The 20,595-nt window shown below is 39.9% G+C and overlaps 1 protein-coding gene across 1 annotated transcript; it reads right to left on the reverse strand.

Annotated features, from left to right (window-relative positions):
• Window positions 1-11,706: 11,706 nt before the first annotated feature.
• tmem218 (transmembrane protein 218) lies at window positions 11,707-19,775 on the reverse strand. Its single transcript, XM_046040160.1, has 3 exons — window positions 19,326-19,775; window positions 18,319-18,421; window positions 11,707-12,227 (listed from the first exon to the last, which is right to left on the reverse strand). Exons 1-3 carry the CDS (start codon window positions 19,439-19,441, stop codon window positions 12,093-12,095), a joined length of 354 nt encoding a protein of 117 aa, XP_045896116.1. The 5' UTR covers window positions 19,442-19,775; the 3' UTR covers window positions 11,707-12,092.
• Window positions 19,776-20,595: the final 820 nt, after the last annotated feature.

Genomic DNA, 20,595 nt, shown 5'->3' on the forward strand with positions numbered 1-20,595 from the left:
TAGCGGGGAGGGTCCTGCCTGTGAGGGACTGCAGGGAAAGCAGGGAAGGCTTTGAGCTTTTGCCATACTGGCAACTTTGTTTAACTTAATTTTTGTAGGCTATATTTATATAATCTGTGTTAAAATAAGCTATTTTTAGAGGAGCCCAAGGCCAAATAGTACAACACAAAATTACTTTAATCAGTGACGATCCCAGTCATCTTTGCCTCACTTGAAAAATGTTTTGTTATGTTGCCAAAAATCACTGACATTATCATTTTAGATTTCCTGGTGACCATGGTAATCTCCTTATCACTTGCTTATCAAATGTACCATCAAACTCTGCTGGGTGAATTAGCAGAATCTCACTGAGGAGTCAGTGTGGCACAGTATTGCATATTTTTTCAAGTTATCAAGTTAGATACACATGGCTGTAGTGGATGTGCTCGTTTTTGCTGTCTAAACATTAGCCCCTGGCTGTTTTTTAGTTTGTTTTTCACCGTTTGTGGCAGCAGCTCTGTCAACACTGCTAGGAGGCAGGAAGTTCAGAGTCTCCCATGCTTCTAAACAATAGAAGGAAATTATGTATCTGTCATTCATACCGTCCACAAAGTATTTAACTGTAAGAAAGCTGTTTGTATTGAGGGTTGGTCTCTAGTGGTTTTGAATACTTCACATTAGCTGAATGATACATAAAACATTTTTTTCTTCACTTGGCTCATCACAAAAATCTGAAATCACTGAATTAGAGATAAAAATATTGGCTTTGTGTCCCAATTCCATAATACAGACTAATTTATAAAAGGATTGTAGTTGTAAGTATGTAGTGTGTTCACACTGGAAAAAGGAGTACACTCAAAAAAGTCAGTATTGTGCAGTTGATGGACACTTTTGTCCCACAATGCAATGTACAAATCAAATGAAGGTGCTACTTAAAGTTGCAAGAAATGTAAACTGATCGCAAATCTCTTACAAGATCTTGCGGAAAAGTAAGTACAAACTCTTCACAATGACATTTTACTTTCTCTTTCCAAAATGTAATTGGTGGCTTTCTAAAGTTACAGTTCCGCTGATATCTGATATCTGAGGCGACAATGTTCACCTCTACTTACTATAATGTTAAGGTATACAGTATAAAAAGTAATGCAATTTAGCTCGAATGTAACTTTGGGATGGATAAAAACACTCAACACACATGCTGAGTTACTTTCAAGTTCCATAGCGGTACGGCAAGGGTGACCCAGAAATAAGTGAACTACCACTAGTTCATTCCTTCCAATGGCTCACATAAATAAAGTATTGTTTAGTGGGCTGTTCATTGTAAGGCTCAGAAAGGCCCCAGGCTAAGTGATGGATGTTTATATTGATCCAACAACTTGGGCTTGATGGCCCCGGCATCGGCCAGCTTTCAGTCTGCAACAAAAGGTTTAGAGAGGATGAAGGATGAGTCCCGGCTAAACACAGCCCATGGGAATGGTGGTGGGCTGAGATGTGCCCAGAGAAGGATCCTCTTTCAGGCTGTAGACCAAAGGTCAGGAGAAGTATTGGAATGGGCAAATGAGGGCGGGACGGAATAAGAAAAAGAAAGAATGTGTCAGCTATAGTGAGGAATGTGATAAAAAGTGACTTCAGAGTGATTTCTGAGTGTAATTCAAGTGTGTTTTGTAAAGGAATTAACAATCACTGTCAACATGAATGACCGCTTTAAGCTAGTTTCAACAAAAATTGTATTCTGGATTGTTACACACTGCGCCTGTATTTCTTGTGACTCGACCCAATTGAAGTGAGGATGAAGCCAAATGCATACAATAGGGTTTTCTTTCAGACACAATAAATGCATTTCATCACTTTTCATAATCCTTACCAATTTGTTGAATAAAATATTATCATGTATATAGTACTAACCCTAACTGTTTTACACAGTTGCACATTACATTGTCTTTTGCAATTAAACCTTTAGAAGTGAGCAGAACAGTGTTGTATTAACACTTTTTCCCATTTTACACACACTCAGAGCATGATTATGATTCTCACAGTGCAGCTTTAAGCAGATGGTTTCCCCATGGCACCAAAATAACATTTAAACATTTAACTGTGAAATCTTTAACACAACTTAAAATACTTTTTCCTCAAATACAGTGTAACCCCAACGTAGTGTTTGGAACTTGATAATAACAATAACAACTCAAAAAACATGTTTCATAACTTTTTCTAATTATTTGCAAATTACGTAATCATGATTTAAAACTGATGCTTCAGAAATCGACTACAGACGACATTCCATTAGTTCTGTTGGAGGTCTTAGGGACCCCAGCTATAAAACATTACATACAATGGATTTCCATTAGTATGTTCTATATCTGTGATAAAGATTGGCAGTACGTTTTAGACAGCACTACAGCTTCCAAATCTCTAAGTTTGTTTAACCGGGAGTTTGACCTCTCTGGGGTCTAACCCCCACACATCTTAAAGCCACTATGTAAGATAACATATGTGAACCAGCATTCACACCAAGAACCGTTTTGACGACCAAACGGAATATATAGTTGATCATGCTTTGCCCATTTAATATATATAACCTGAAAAAATATTTTAAAGGAAAAAAATGTTAAGTTTGCAATAACTATTATTATTATTACATATACAGCTGTGGGGCACCAAATAAGGAGGAACTAAAGTTAATGCCAACAAAACAGAAGAGTTAAAACCCTATTTGATTTATTTTAGATTTATTTATATTTTAAAATAATCAAATTACTCAGTTTGGCAGCTGATCATAGCTAGCTACATAGTATTGCATTTTTACATCTAAATGCACAGACCTTGCACGACAATACAACAGTTCATCTGCAGCAGGTTGCAGCACTTCAGTGGTGCGTGCCTCCAGACTGCAAAGTTGTGTGGTTTAAGGGCTCACCTTTTCTGCGGTGTGGCCTGTTCCTGTGAGGCGTGTGCTGGTGTCCGACACCGTGACGAGCATGCTCCTTGACCCGGCTCTTTGACCTCTTGTCCAATCCTGGCTCTGTTGGACAGATGTCATGGCACTTGCACCTCTGTGAGTACTCTGCCCAGGTGTAGAACCAGGACACCCAGAGAAGCCACGCACCGACCCGCATATTCAGTCAACACTTCCTGGATGCAAGACCCGAACCTCTACTGCAGCTCCACTGTATCATCCATACCCTCAGCAAATTCTGAACTCCCTACTGTGGTGCTCCACTAACATACAACATGTGACCTGTTCTACGAACCACTTGTTACTTGGAGATAGTTAAACAGTATGTTTTCTTCATATTCCTTAAACATGGTGGTGTGCTCCTCTTCCCTCCCTGCGTAATTAGGCTGCTCTTGGTCTCCCCATCTCCCTCTTCTTTGGGTCCCTTTTTTCCCCCGAGGAGGGAGAAGTTGGGGGGGGAACAATGATCAAAAAACAAGTTTCGGACCTCATGCTGAGCGAGTAGTGAGGGGAAGGGGACCAAGGGGTACTGTCTTGTCCAACAACATCTGTGCCATTCATTCTGCATGGGATAAGGGGGGCAGAAAACAAGGCCGAGTCTAGGGGAGGAGGGAGGCAAGAAGTGGTTGAAATAAAGGGGGAGGTAACACAGAGAGGCCTGTTTTCCCAAGTCAGATCAGTTCCATTAATCAAAAGCCTACCATGTGACTGATCAAATGCAGGAGAACAGTTTTTATATGAATAATTAAATTTCTGCTTTGATCAGTCTGAAAGCTATTTCACCTAAAATGAGCAAATTATATCTAAAAAAAATGGTGCAAAAGAAAAAATGTAAAGTTAGTCTGGGGTATTTTCAGTTTGTCAGAGAGAAGAACATTTATTAATGCTCCAAAGTACAATTTTCATTTTGAGTTCACATGCTCATGTAAATTATTGGACCAGAAGAAATTTGTTTCTTTTGACAAACAACAACTTCAAAAAAGAAAAAATGAGTACAAAGGCTTTTCTCTCTTTCACGGCGTTGCTTTAATGTGACAACTGAAGCCCACCCCCACTCACCAAGCAACCTCCCACCAGTCAACTAGCCAAGCAAATTTGTAGCTGCCTGTCTGCACAGTATGAGTCACATACATCATCTTGGCTCGCCCGTAAGAGGCTAACAAAAGTATCTAGTCAACCTTGTCAGAATGTTCTGCTTTAATTTTCAAACACAGTCACTTTGTCTGCTTTGAGTGGACTCCCGGAGTGTACAAAGATTACACTTTTGATTTGGTCTGCCTTTTATCTGCCTGTAAACAAAAACAATTGGAGTTTCAGACAAAGTACTGTATATGGTTTGAGGCTTTTGCAATTTTTTTTCTGTCGCATCAATTACAGACAAAAGAGATGGCACCTCATAGCAACTGACACCAAAAAACAAGATTATGATTGACCTTCCTTCCAGTATTTGCAAACCACAGAAACTGTGTCATGTTTGATGGAAGGCTGTTTGAACAGTGGATAGAGCTGAAATGAATAAACTTAACAAACTCTAATGAATTAGATGATTAACACACATAAATAATATAATCCACTTCAGTTAAATGAGACCTGTGAAGTACCCTGTGAAATCAAACAGTGTTTGACCAAAACAAATTTGTTAACAGTACTTTCATGCAACCATGAAAGAAGCAGACCACTCATGTGGAGGACCAGTCAATCAGTGATCATCTCTTGTGTCATAGTGTGCAACACAGCTGCATACTGTGTATGAGTTAGTGTTTGCTCAATTAACATAAGCTGCTGTAACTCCAAACTTAATGAAGTCCATCCTACTAGAAAAGTTGTAAAACTTAAATGTATCTTACATGAAATAACATAAATAAACATATTGAAAATATGCTGATAAAAACTAGCTGTTACACCTAATTGCTATTGCCTGAAATTGTACTTGAACTGCTTGACAAATTATTAACATAGGCTACAGCATCCATTAAAATGATGTGTTGCCTAATAAAAATGCATTGTTTAAAGAGAGATAGAATTCTTTATTTATTTTTACCATGACAATGAAATACCTCTAGGTACTGATGCTGTGAAGTGCTGTTTATTCATTGCTCACTGCAGTCTGTCTGCAACAGACCTTTTACACAGCAGGCAATTTCACTCATAATAGCAGGGAAAGCACAGGAACAACTAATAACAATAATGATGGTTGTGCTCTGTGTAGGTGCATTAGAAAGCCATGTCAGTGAGACAGCACACACAACAGGCCTTTAGCACAGTCCACATTTTAAGTTGTCGGAGTCAGAAAAGCTCAGGTGTTACTAATGACAAATGTCTCTGTTCTGGTCACGTGTCGCAGGAAACCATGACAGTGTGACAGTGAGCCACCATGAACAACACCACGACCATGAAACTGATGCAGCTAAATGGAATCAAGCCATCACTCATTTTATTATTAACACCTGTGCAGGACCTACTACCTACTACAGGACCTGGCACACCTAAATTCAATGTAAGAATTACCAGTGATAATTACACCTGTGCTTGACAAGTCAAAATGTCTTCTGTGAGAAAGGTGCATGCCCTCCTGGAATCTGCAACATGAAGCTATGATACAGGATGTTAAGAATCAACAATGGACTGGTTGGGTCATGTGAAACAGGTGATGGCTTAGACTTTAAAGGTTCACATTTCAAGTCTATTTATTAATATTTTATGTCTATAATCAATAATTATGCCACAATGTATCAATGTGAAAGGGGTCACTCGTAGTGATGAACCTACAGAGAATTATCCCCTGAATCTGAAGCGGCCCTCTGCTTTACAGAGCTTCATTATGGGTTTCATTGCTCATTGTTTTGCTGTCGGGCCCACAACTTTACTGTTTTGGTTCACTGTCACTGCTTTCATAGCATCTTTCTCAGCAGCAAAGCAAAAAAAAAAAAAAAAGAACACTGTACACGACCAGCTCGGCAGCAAACAGCAGTCAGACACAGTTAGAGGTGAGCTGGTGAACATTTCGTGGCTACAGAGCCAGTTGCTGGAGACCGAAAACAGAGCTAACACAGAGTGAATAATTGGACTTAAATTCATCAGGTGGCCAAAAAAACGAATGAAGAATTAGGCTGCTCTGTAACTGCTGGATGTCTAAATAACTGTTTGCTTGCTAACAGGTTTGCCACGTCAACTTAAAGAAAGGAAAGGAACACTTGAAAGGAAGTTTTTCCTTGCCTCTGTCGCCTATTGCTTGCTCTTCGTGGGAATTGTTGGGTTTCTGTAAATATCATCACAGAGTATGGTCTAAACCTGCTCTTTTATGAAAAGCACTGTGAGATAACTGTTGTTGTGATTTGGCGTTGTATAAATAAAATTGAATTGAATTAAAGTTTAAATTTAAGCTTGTAAGTGATGGGGAGCCACATCCACAGTCTTTATTATGTGCTAAAATACATTTCAAAGTGTATCTCAAGTGAATATGCTTCTGCAGTCTGAGTCAGACAAATCAAATCTGCAAAGTCACTGTGTCACTGCAGCTCAACAAGCAAACAGGAAAACATTAAGAGGGAATTTAGTAATAAATAGACATTAACTTTTACGTAGAATGCAGCCTCTTAATTTCCAGTATGAACAGGAGGAATGATTATAGCAAGTGTTGATATGCATATGTGCACCTGACTGTTGTTGTAAGACAGACTTGAAAAGTTGTGAACCTATTCTTCAGTGATGTTGGTGGTGACAATGATGAAGTACCAGCATCCTCAAAGCTATTTACATTTCCATCTAATATTTGCCGTCGCTCTTTTGTGCCAAACTGTACCTCAAGGTAGGTGAATTTAAAAGCTAAAATATTAAAACACAGGCCATGTGGAGCCAATGCAACAACTGTGCATGCTCTGTGGAGCACTGGGGCCACCCATGTTAAACTATTGTGAACATTGTCTTTGATCAGCGTAGCCATTGCCTTTCTAAGCCTGGCAAATATTCAATAAAGTCTTCAACGCTGTCAAAGTGGAACCCCCCATAGGGCCAAGCTTCGGCCCTCGATGGGGTATCATGTCCATGCTGCAGAGGGCTATTGGTGAGCGACCTGACCTCTAATCTGGGCCTTCATCGTCCCCCCGAGAGGCAGAGCTTTAGCGTAATTCCCTCCTGAGAGAGAGGTAAAAGGCCAAAGCAACACCAGGGTCTCAGTTTGAGGATTTTGCACCCCCCCAGTTAGTGTTGCAATGATAGCATCCCTTGGCTACATACAAAAGTGCATAATAGAGCACGACCAGGCAGTGCTGAGAAAAAACTTCTCTTGGCCCCAAAACTGCATAGTTTGTTGCTGGGGCGACGGTTCATGTTCATGTTCAATCTCCAGCTCTTTCACAGCTTAATGAAAGACCAGCCAGTGAACTCTGATGTCTTCAGTTTTGCCAAACATCCACTTGTTGGCAAATAAACCCTTATTTAATCCAAGCCTATATACGGATTTAAAATGAACTCATTCATTTTTGGTTTTACCCCATGGAGCCCTCATCAAGTTTAATTTACCAAATGTTTTGAAAGGACGGCAAACATTGCCATCTGCTTGATTTAACATGAACTGAATCACATTCTTTTGGGATAAGTGCACCAACTTTGCTAGAAATCCTTAATGGATTGTCAGTGTTGTGAGAACTGGGTGGGGCGGTGACGGTATCCATATCACAAACAGAGGGCAAGATGGCTGAGGATGTGAACGGCAAGCCAGAAGTTCTGCTTGAGTGCATCTGAATGCAGGATCTACCAGAGAGGAGCACACCCCTTCCCCTCCGCAGTTTCAAAACAAGCACCCTGAGCTTTCTGCTCACACCTCTTTGCCCTTGCATTGCTCCCCCTTTCTCTACCTCGCCCGCCCCCATCTCTTTATATGTCCAGCTGGCTGGGCCACAAAGACTCTGTCTCCCAGTTCCAAATGATCCTCAAACCCCCACATGCTTTGTTCTGCTCATTTTCCCACTCCCCAGAGACGGAGTTTAGTCGAAAATATTAAAATGAGGACAGGATAGAGGGAGAGAGAAAGATTAAAAAGGTGAGTTAGAGAGTGAGAGATTGTGTGAGTTAGAGAGAGTAAGCCAAGGAATACTGTCAGATCTTCTAGACCCACTCTTAAGGGACTGCAAAGACCTTGAGTTTGCATACTTCAAGACAGCGAGAAATTGGTGTAAACATCTTTTGCATTGTGACCTTGAAACATAAACTGCATCTGAATGTTCTCAAAAAGGCCATTTTGTCAATAAGTCAAAGTGGTTGAACCAAAAAGTTTCTGTTGAAGTTAAAGGGAATCTCTTTGCCAGACTTCAGTTTTTAGAGCACTTTAATCGGCTTGTATCTCAGTGTCACTTTCTGCGGGGGCTAAGATCATGTTTTTTGTGTAATCATGCGGTCAATTACAGGCAACAAGTCCCTCCAGGTTGAAAGGTTTTAGCTCTCCCATCCCACTCTGCTGAAATCCCCCAGTTCCCAACTTGTGTGAAATCACGCTGTGGATTGTGCAGAAAAAGGGCCACAGTATGGCGATGTGGGCCGGAACTAATAGGATTGGTTTTGATTCATTAGATTCTTTTTCATCATCCTGGTTGGAATTCCACTCCATGTCTCCTCGGGCTTCACACTTTTAAAATGGAGGGGGGGGGGAAGCAAGTGTTTATAATTGAGCCTCTAGACGGCAAAAGCTCATTACTCTTTATGGAATCATCTGCTTATTTATACCCCATGGAATTAGCATCATAACCATGTGAATGCAGCACTGTTTGTCAAAGCACTGACAACACATGTGATTCAGTGGTTGGCAAAATGTGTAACCAAAATGTAGAATAGCAAAACACAATCATACACGGATCACAGTCACAGATAAATCTGCAACTGCTAGTTACATAGTGTACAACATCTGTTTTGTGAAGGAAATGGAGATGTTCTATGAACATAGAAGTACGTAGAAGTAGGTACCTGCCCAATCCTCACTTACACTTCTGACTGCACACACATAAACTAATGATTTACCTTCCTATCAGTACAACCAGCTACCAACTTGTTTTTTCAAGAGCTTAAAGGAATAGTTTGACATTTTGGGAAATACTCTTTTTTTTTTTATGGTAAGATTGCTACAACTCTCATGTCTGCACAGTAAAGACAAAGCTACAGCCAGCAGCCGGCTCACTGCCAGCTCCTCTAAACCCCTGTAAAATGGCAGAATGTCATTTTTACAATTTGTTTTTGTATGGACTAAACAAACAAGATAAAACATGTTGATTGGTAAGTTTTAGAGGTACTGTTGGGTGGATTTTATAACATTTGGACTAGGGCTGGACGATATGGCCAAAAATGTTATCACAGTAAATCTTTCGCTATCCACACTTATCACGATAGGTATCGAATTGTTATTTCTTTTGAGCTTAAAGGCTGATTTTTGTCAACACTTGAGGCCAAACAGTGGATCCCTTCTCAAATCTGAGGTAGAACATTCAAAACAATTATGATTAAATATTTCAAAACAAACATGCATGAGTAAAATTAAGTAAAAGCTTTTTTTCCAGTCCTTTTTCCTCAACAAAATAAACATCTTAATAAAAAATTAAGTCCTAATTCGTATTCGTATGATTCAAGTGAATAAAGTCAAACATTTATTGAATATTTATTGAAAATTTGTTATATTGTTATTGAAAAAAAATATATTGCAATAATTATTGTCATTGTTTTATTGTCCAGCCCTAGTCTGGACAGAGCCAGGCTAGCTGTTTCCCTGTTTCCAGTGTTTATGCTACGTCTGCCGGTTAGTGGTTTGGGCCGTAACCAGTTAATTGAAATCTTTTTGAAATCACATAATGGACTACTGCAATTTTCAAATCACAGGAGGTCCGATATTTGTTAAAGGCTGAATGAGTGTCAAAATACCATTTTAAATTAAATATTGGTGCGCTGCAGAGATGTCCTACACATATCATATTCTACAGACAGAAAACAGATCCTTTCAAAAATCACACCAGAATCATTTAAATAGGTTTTTCAATAAAGATGATATATGCAAAATAATTATTTAAAAATGATTATACCCTCTAATATCGCAAATTGTGTCCCAATTGCAATATCAGTCAAAATAATCGTTCAGCTCTTCTGCTGGTGGTAGCTTTATACTTTACACGCATGTAAATGAGACTGGTATCAATCTTCTCATCTAACCATGGAAAGCAAAGAAGCTATTTCCTAAAATGTGGGACTATTCCTTTAAAACATGCTACCGCTCCAACCCCCAGATACAAACAGCAATATGTACCTGCAAAGGTGCCAGGATATCCATTTGTAAACCTCACAGGAATGCAAACGAAACACCAAGATTTTTAAAAAGTCGATAAAGACATTTCTCCTAAGAGTGCTCAAGATTTAACAGATGCAGACTTTACAGAGACATTTCCCTGCATACTGTAGGAAGTGGTTTCCTTTGGCAGTGTTATCGGATATTCAAATGGACACCACTATTTTTCATGAACATGAAACAAAAGTGTGTGTGTGAAGTTTGGAGGACTGAAGGCTAATCCATGCAGTAAAACTGGATTGTCACCAGAAATTGAGCATTAACATCCAAACACCACCCCCCTCACCAAGGGGACGGTAATGAACCACACTGATGTAGATAGTTGCACACACAGGATTAACTGTTGCAGAGAGTGGCGCTAAAAAGACTTGCTTTGCATTATAAAGTACATGCGTGTTGTTAGGAAACCGCAAATATTTCAACAGGATGAAGGAACCAATCACAATCCTAAAACATGAATAATGTACAAATCATGTTGACCAACCGCAAAGCACACAAGCTTTAATATTTAATTGAATAGGCCAACACAAAACACAATAAAACATCTTCTTCCTCTTCCCCAGAGTGCTATTTATCCACTCAGATAGTTTCACACAGATTAAAATAAATCATGATTTGCTCACTTCTGGTCAATAGTTTTTGGAGTTGAAGTTGCAGGCAGAGCCTTCTCGTAGTTTAATCAGTAGTTCATTTTTGTTTTACTTGTCCATTCAATATTCAATATTCATATGACATTGATATTAAAATGAATGTGTGGAATTAGAATGCTTTTCTGGCACCTGACACGAGTTAGAGCCATATGGGCTATTATTTAAAGCTAAAATACAGAAGACCAAGATGAGCAAGTTAAGGTATAAGTAAAAATAAAAACAACCTCTGTGGTACTTTTTTAAATTCCCATTTGTTGGCATTAGTGAGAATGAAACCGCACGACAATGTCAGACAAACTATACACTGTAGTTTTGGCTGGTTGTTTGACCAAAACCAATAAGAACTCCAACTGAATTAAATGGAAGTGCCTCTAAAACATCAGTTAAACCCAGCACCAACTGCAAAATGTGTGTTCTTTAGTCAGTTTTTAGTATTTCGGTACAGAACAATCTGTGGAACCAGAAAATCCAGCTGTCACTTCGCATGTTCAGTGATACAAACACTGTACATCAACAGCTTTGGTGTGTGTGTGTTATAGGATGCCATTTTTTTTTCATGTGTGATGTTGCTGACACTCCTGCTGTCAAGCAGTAGCTATGACAGCAGGATCCATGACTCCAATTCTCATTATATTTTATTGGAATTATTCAAATTAGCATTAGAAAACCACAATATTAAGTGTTTATTAGTGTGTCCTGTACTCGTCACGAACACTGTAACTTGTTACCTCACCTTGACAGTACTTCATGAATCAACATACAGTATATGGAGATCGAGTAATACAAATAAAACAAATCCGTTTGGCAATGTAAGATTTCTTTATTAAAGATAGAGGGGGTGTTTCAGTGCTGGTTGACTAGGAATTGCTGTAGTGCTTTACACATATCAAATAAGAAACCATCTGTTTTGTGAAGGAAATTCATCTCATGTATTAAATGATACAAATTATAAATAAAACAACCTGGGTACTGATGGATATCTCATTCCAGTTAGTTATACATGAACAGTCAACAACCTGCAAACAGTTGGCCATAAAGAAAACACGGGCTCTCCTGCTGTTTCTGTTTGGGATGCATTCTGTATTCTGATTCCACGTGAAGGGGTGGGGCCTCTCGTCATCTCTGCTTGTCTTAAGCTGTGTGCATCAGCGATATGATGCCGGTGCCAGCTCTGACCTTGGCAGCTCTAGTGTGTTCTTAAGGCCTTGGCATAGACTGGCTCCAGAAAATGAAAGGGGAGGAGCATAAAGAACGCCACCAGAAAGACTGCGCTCACCACTGCCAGCAGGACGTAGCGGCCGATGAACAAAGTGTCCACTATCTGTAGAGAGAAAGAGTGAATCTGTGTTGTTAATAATTACACACTAGACAGTAACTTGACAGTGATGGTATCGAATGTAATGCATGTGGGAGGCATGGCTGTTCATAAATTCAGTATTTCCTCTATTAGCCACCAGATGTCAGGAGAGGGCTTTCACTTAGGCTTTGTGTGGAAGCAGAGTGACAGTGTGGCATAATGTGAGGCCCTGAACAGGCATTCTACATAAAGACAGACAGACACACGTGCACATGTGCGCGCATGCACGCGCACACACACACACACACACACACACGCACAAACACACACACACACGTACAGTCAAAGAAGATCTACAATAATGTGTTGTCTTGAATGTTTTAATTAATCTTATAATACAATATTATTTTGGGCTTTGGGAGAAGAGTGCATATTTGGCCACAAGGGTGCACAGTCAGATTTAATTTGAGATAATCCTGAATGATAGGTTGCCTAACTCTGTGCTGCATTTGGACGACCTGCTGTTTCGACTGTTTCATTTGCTGTGAAAGTGACAACAAAGCCAACTCAAACATGCTATGGATGGCACATTTTGGGTCCTTAAAGGTAGAAAGATGGCAGAAAAATGAAGTAATAAACTCCCTACTGATCACTTTAGCAAGCACTCATACTCATTTTACATTTCATATCATAGTTTACTATCTACTACTGGTTTACAATTGTGGGAAATTAACATATACAATAAGCAGTGATATAAAGATTCAATGTACTATAGCTCTGCATCTTTGCTGATACTGACCTTATTTAACTGATCAGCTAAACATAAATTACCCGCATTTCTCGTCGTCCCTGTTGTTACAAAATTATAATTTTAGAACTTCAGAGAAGGACCAATAACCACTATTACAGTCTTATCTGTGTTCAGTTGCAGGACGTTGGAAGCCATCGAGTCCTTGATGGCAGCAAAAAAGCTGTGCAGAGAATCCAGATTGTCAGAATTTCAGGGCTACAACTGGGAGTTGTCGGTGTAACACTGGTAGGGCACAGGGGTGAAATAGCAAATAACATGACTAAGGGGTAACAGATACAAACTGAACCAAATAGGGCCAAGGACTGAGCCCTGCAGGGGCCCACTTTGCATGGGAGCAGTGGAAGAAGAAGAAGTTGTCAACAGACAACTGACTTTAAATACTGTTTGAGAATTAAGTTAAAAACCAGGTAAGAGCAGTTTCACTAAGGCCAACCCAGTTCCTGAGTCTGTTGAGTAGAACTGTATGATCAACTCTGTCAAAGGCTGCACTCAGGTCCAGAACAATGAGAACAATGAGATTACCAGAGCCCGCCCTCACTAGGTTGTCATGTGTTTCATGAGTATGGCTGTCTCCATACTGTGGTTCTTTCTAAAGACAGACTGGAATTAGTCAACTATTTTTTAAACTAAAAGATCATTTGGATATGGGACGGTAGTTATGGGGGTGAGTTGGATCCAAACCAGGTTTCTAAAGGAGAGTCTGGATAGAGGTCTGTTTAAAATAGTCCGGGACCTGGCCAGATACAAGAGACTTGTTCACAATGCTAAGGAGCCAAGGGGCGGTGGCTCCAAAATCTTCTTTGAGATTAGTACTGGACACACTGTCGACCAAATCCCTAATGGTAATAGTGGTAAAGTCATTTACCAGTGTGGTGAGGGCAAGGACTCAAGTGAAGGTAGAAGTAAGCCAGCAGGAGTGATTGATGCTTTAATGTTTTCTATCAGTAATGACATTGATACCATACTGTCTATGTTTTTCAACAAAATACTTTAAGAACTTCTCACCGTCCTCTACAGAGGTGGCACAAACAGTAACAGGGGCAGAGTTTACAACACTGTTGATGGCATTAAAGAGAACTCATGAGTTATGCTTTACACTATTTAACTGTGAATTCAGCTAAGATAATACGACCATGAGGTAGCAGCAGCAAAATCTGAAGCCAAACTGCTATTTCAAACATGTGTGTCCACTGGGAATAGCAGAAATGCAGTTTAAATCAAATAAAACCAATTATTGATCTGAAATAAAATCCCTCAAGAAGAATGTCCAAACCCATGTGCAGGACATCATACAAGCTGTTTTAGACGGAAAGATTCACATCTAGTTTATCAGAATGGTCTACCTGAATATCAAAGGGTAACCTCTGTATTTTTCCCATGTTTTGTGTCTGTGTGACTAATGGGGACAACATTTGAAAGTGGTTCAGTATTGAGTGAGCGTGCTGCCACGCCCCCCTTAGTTACTGTTGCTAAGTCCGACAAACTGTCAGACCTGTCGGACATTTATCACGGCGCTGCCGCTGTCTATTACTGCACTCCCCGGAGAAATACTGTCTAATTTTTGGAAAAAGCGATCTCAGAAAGAAACACACAGCTTTGCAGTTGCATTGTGCATTTGAAGGTTGTCAATTCAGGCTGTCAGACTGACGTGAAAAAAATAATGATAGAAGCTAAAGCCTACTGATCACTGAGTAAAAGTGAACCGCCATATTACCTGACTATTGAGAAAGAGGTACAACGATATTAAGGATCAACACTGTTTCTGTACAGCTGGGTAGGCCTCTGTTCATTATTACAATCATTAAAAAGCAGAATAGCAGGGCAATATAACATGACCTTCAGCAATAAGTTATCTAGCGTTAGCTAACTAACATTACATTAGGAACAACCCACAGTCTACATTTTTCTGGATTTGTTTCAGGTTTTGGAAAGAGAATAAATCGTACTTCTCCTTTCAACCTCTCTGGGTTGCGACTGTAATTATTACAAGTACCCCAGGAAGAGCGTTTGACCAGATCTTGGAAAAATACAGCGCAGTGATTGGCCAGCTGCGTACTCAGGGCGTGGCTTAGTGAAGGGGCAATTGCGTCCCGTGGAAGTACGTCCACTAAAGTGCTTGTTTTAACCACTGACAGGCTCAGATTGTCAGACAACATTATGAAAGGGTGCCTACAGAGATATGCCTTTTTTAAAGAGTAAGATCACTTCCGTTACCAGAAACAATCACTACATCACTCCTGTCAAAGCCACCAGACTCCCTTGACAACAATAGTGATTTTACCACTCTGGTCTACTGCTGCCTCGATGGGTTAGTTTGTGTTATTGTGTGACTTTGGTGTTTTTAACCTTATTAAACACAGTATAGCGGTGAAACAATAAGGATCTTGCTCTTTAGAAATGTTGTCAGACACTTGTAATAACAATCTCAGCCTGTCAGTGGCAAAAACAAGCACTTTAATGGACGTACTTTGACAAGGGGCAATTACCCACAAGGATTATTCCCTGTTTCCAGTTCGCTCAACACTGGACCAATTTCAAAAAATTTTGTCTCCATTAGTCACACAGACACAAAAACATAAGAAAAATAAGATCCAGGATGAAAAATACTGAAGTTATCCTTCAAAATCACCAACCAATAAAATGTAGTCATAACTAAGAACAATAGGAAAAAAACTACTCTTGGGTTTTGGAGGGCAATAGATTATAATACAGCACAGTAATGTGTAGTTTCGACCTCTTGTTATCTTACACACAGAAAAATAATCCCAGCCACTTCCCAGAGACAGAAAAACAGGCTGGACATATAGCCAAGCAGTGGTTATTGATTCGTATAGAAATGAGACCTGTATGATGAGGGAATAACTTGTGCTGCAGGGTATTTGAAAACACTGCATGTTTGTTGTGCCACACAACACTGCAGCTCACCTGAGTAATATGTCGATTAACAGATCTAAAGCAAACAAGGAGTAGGGAAAAACAGATCCTCTAGATTGGTCGTGTTGCTTAAGTTTGGAGAAGTTCATAAAGTTGCCATTGATTGATTTAATCAACTCTTCACTTCTGGATCTGTGTTAATATTTAGATCATGAGCCACCCATGAATACGCGAATACAAACTGAGAAAACGCCCTTAAGCCAAATAATACCAGCATCAGCCCTACTGCTGACTGAAGAGAGATTTCACAGAGACTGTTGTGGAATGAGAGTAGGTGTGTGTGTGTGTGTGTGTGTGTATAAACCCGCTGGTGTCTTGGAGAGTTGGGGATGATGTATACCATCTCTTATGGATGCATTTAACACATCTCACTTTTTAATTTGCCAATTACACAGCAAGCAGGAACCCAAAGTGTGGGCCATGTTTTATTAATGTGCCACTGAGCGCACGGGTGGGAGCAGACAGGCGGGTGAATGTGTGTGTGTGTGGAAAGGGGGGGTCTTTTATAAACCACCCCCACCACTAGTCTGGGACTGGCCTAATTGGCACTATGATATTTTACTTTTGTTTAACAGCAAAAGGTTAGACATCTACACAGTCTGCACACATACACACTCAGTCATATAAATTATGTCTCTGCTTGCAAGTAAGATTTCAGTTTTTTTTTTGTGTTCATTGAAAATGAGTCTAACCAAAGAAAGATACGAACACAAAACTGAGTGAAGGAGTTTTTCACCATCACATGCATCATTTAGATGAGGATTTCAGTTTTTCTAGTACTGTATGAAAACTGACTATTTTGCATTGATTTATTTCTGTTTAAAATATCAAAAATGAGTTACAGAGAAACCTTCACATTCTCTGTTTTCCAGATTTGAGAAGTTAAACCTCTAAATAAGGCAAAGCTGAATATATTCTATCCATGGAATAAATAAATAAAATAAACTGCAGTAAAATTGTTCCATTCTACAATCATGTAACTCTTCTTTAAATTAAATCTTTTATTATATAGCCTCCCAATTTAAAGAAATAACAGGCCAAATGATAATTAGTAATGGTTAAAAGCAAAACAATGGGTAATGATGACTTTTTGCTTTGCTTTGGCCTTGTGTTATTACACCTGATTTTGTTTGCGACCGATTTTACACATTGAAATACATTTCTGAAGTAGCCATGAGTTGATTTGACTTGTAAGCCTTGTACATAAATCCAGGAAGTCGTAATTTGCTGCCTCCCTCTGTTGCTGGTCTAGTATCTGCCTTTGCACAAAGGCTATAAAATGTGCGCTAGCCAGGACGGGGCTCTGCTCTGCTATTTCTATGGGGTGGCAGCTTGCTTGGCAGATCTGGCCGGCTTATTGGCACGACCCGGAGGCAACATGGGGGAGTGTTTGTTCTGTGTTGCTGTTGGACTAAGATAAAGCAGACCAGGTCTTTACGACAAACACACACACAGAAGTGTGCACACACAGTGACGCATGCTATTTACCGGTATACAGTACTGGAGATACTGGCTTATATCAGAGTTAAGGTTTTATTTGGCTTAGGTTGTTTATATTCACCTTCATCGAACCTAAAGAAAGGCTGTATCCTTAATCGGCATAAATAAAGGCAATAATTCTGCTCTTAGTTACAACCACACATAATCTGAGCTGTTTCTTTTGGCTCTTGGCCCATACAAGCACACACACACACACACGCAAAATAAGAATTACCCTTTGAGATGTTACAAAACATACTGTTGTGATTGATGAAATAAAAGTAGTCTCATTTCCTTTACTGATCCTAAATTGTTCATAATGCATGAAGAAAACTGATGCTATATGTGATTAAACGTAACTTTTGGGAGCACAGAAGTGAGCACGAAATGACCATTTAGCTAAAGTAAGCTGTTTGTTTGTGAGCTCTGAATCCTCATTTTCACTCAGTGGTCTCAGAACCCAAAACATTTGGTGGTAATGAAAGCCAAATGGCCGCACTGCAAAACTGAAAACATCCCAGGCCTGCTTTCATTTCTAACTCAAGTACAGCATGCCGTCATCATGCATAAGCCACAATAACAGACACATAATAACTCAAGTCTGTGTTTTTTACTGCAATAATGGTCTGATATAATACTGACTCGGGACAATTAGTTGGACTCGGCTAGTGTCACGTCAATTCAGAATGTTCACATTTCTAAAAGATTTCTCTGTCGTATTTGCATTTTAACATAGTACAACATACACATTCATACTCTAGGACATGAGCTATGAATATAAGTTTATTTAGCTGTCAATATCTGACTGATGTATTTAAACTGACACAGGGCGTGAGTATCTGAGCTTTTAAGAACGTGTAAAGGTGTGTGAGATCAATGCATAGAGATCACCTCTATCTCTTTGAAAGGGGGAGTTGTCTCTGGGCTGCGAGGGAAAAACACCAGCGCCAAAGTGATGGTGAGAGCCAGTAGGAAAACAGGGATAACTCCTAACCTGGCAAGACACAAAACACAGAGACACACAGTTAAAAGAACGAGGATAACATGAGGACTCCCACTGCTGATTTCCTAAGACTTGCTGTAAACGCAGTGTTATCTGAGGATAATGTCATTATAAAATACCAATCAAAAACAATGGCATTCTTTATTGTGTTTTTCTTTCCATTTAAGTAAATAGAACCATGTTTCACGCCATTTAAACTTTACTGTAATTGTCCCTTAAACAAGTGCACAGTGTTGTGGTTTACCAACATCAGTAAGGTCTGATGTAATTCAGAACAAGTTTCAATCAGCAGTGACTGGAAGGTGCACGGTCCCAGTATTCAATTAGTGTAGCAGCCTGTGGGTATAATAAATTGTTCCACAACGTGTAAGTCAGGAAGTTATTTCTGCTGATCTCTCGGAGCAGACACCAAAATATTTAGGTGGCAAAAAACACGAGAGTTGCAACCTTTCTGTGTGAAAACAAGGCCAAAGAAAAAAATGTCAGTTTAACACATTTTTCCGTCAGCTATTGATTATTACCTACTAAAACACCTTAAGGTGTGAATCTGGCCTGACACCTAAATCTTTCTTCTAATTGTTCCTGATATTTCCAGCGTTACATGTGTTCCTCCTCTGCACACCGCAGATAAACTGGGATAAAGAGCTCCCTGATAAGTCAAACATATGCCGACTTTGCGAAACAAAACTTACTAATTAAACTATAGAAGTTATTTATGTTCCAGGATGTGTGTGATTTGGCAGACAAGCAAACCCACAATAAAGTGGCGGAAATTCCAAAGGAGTATGGGATTGGCTGAAACTGATGTGATATATAGCTGGGCTATTCTTCATCAGTTAATGTGCAAATCTTTTCTAACCGGGGCCTAGATGTCACTGTCTCTGTTCACACTCACTTTGCTGATCCAGATGCTCTCAGCAGCAGCATCCCAAACACAAGAGCTGCAATCCAAACCACAACAATGACGAAAACGCCCGTACCGACTTCCAGCACGGCAACGTTACTGGCCATTGTTGTTAAGCAACGTTACACGGTAGTAGGTCAGTTAACCCGTGAAGTGGGAGAAGGAGGATTTTACCACCGACGTTCGTGACATTACTGTTTAAGCAATGCTGTAGTTAGAGGTACCGTCCGGCGTCGTGAGGGTAAGTTAGCTGTGACTGCTAAGATAGCTCTCTGCTATTCTGAGAACGACAGCTGCATGCTAAACTAGTGAAAAATGTAACTTGTGATGTTCGACACGTACTTTTCTCCCGTAAAAATTAATCTTTGCAGTCAATTCTAAAGCAGTAATGACTTCAAGGGATAGCTTAAGCGGTCGGCGTCTCCCGCTTCCTGGTAACAGCACAGTGGAGTTTGATTTGATAAACGAACACAACACGGGCCAATCATATGCGTCGTTACTGAAAACACCAACAACGTAACTGGCAGGCTCTCTTAAAGGGCTCTGAAGTTAGCTTGTCTGACTCTTTTTTTCTTTTACATACACACGACACCAATAGGTTCTTTCACGTTCTGTAGCTTTACTTAAAACAGCATGATACATTTCTTATAGTCTTGAGGCGAAACTCGATTATCTCAAGGAGCGGGTCCTATTCTTTTCTGTCCTATTTTATTTATCAGTATAAAACCTAGGGCTGTTCGACCAGTTATAGGCTATCTCAAAATGAATGACCAACCAAGTAAAATTACATTTACATTTATTCATTTAGCTGACGCTTTTATCCAAAGCGACTTACAATTGCTATGTATGTCAGAGGTCGCACGCCTCTGGAGCAACGAGGGGTTAAGTGTCTTGCCCAGGGACACAATGGTGGATGGGTCTCAATGGGGGATTGAAGCTGGGTCTCTCACGCCAAAGGCATTTAGCAAGGCGTTTTATCCACTGCGCCATCACCACCCTCAATAAATAAAATAATATAGCCTACAAATAAACCGCGCACAAAGGGCGCGCGCACACACACACACACACACAAACACACACTCTCTCTAAGATACTGTCTGCTAAGATACACACAGGCTCACAATCTGGATCGGTAGCCTACCACTACTGTTGTTAATGGATGGATTATTGGATATGCGTAATTCACTGCAACGTCCTCAGTTTGAACCTCACTGTGCGCGTGGGTCGATTTGGTCACACGGGTGGTTTGCGCGTCATATTG

The sequence above is a fragment of the Micropterus dolomieu genome, linkage group LG23 (genome assembly GCF_021292245.1).
Source record: "Micropterus dolomieu isolate WLL.071019.BEF.003 ecotype Adirondacks linkage group LG23, ASM2129224v1, whole genome shotgun sequence".
NCBI lineage: Eukaryota > Metazoa > Chordata > Actinopteri > Centrarchiformes > Centrarchidae > Micropterus > Micropterus dolomieu.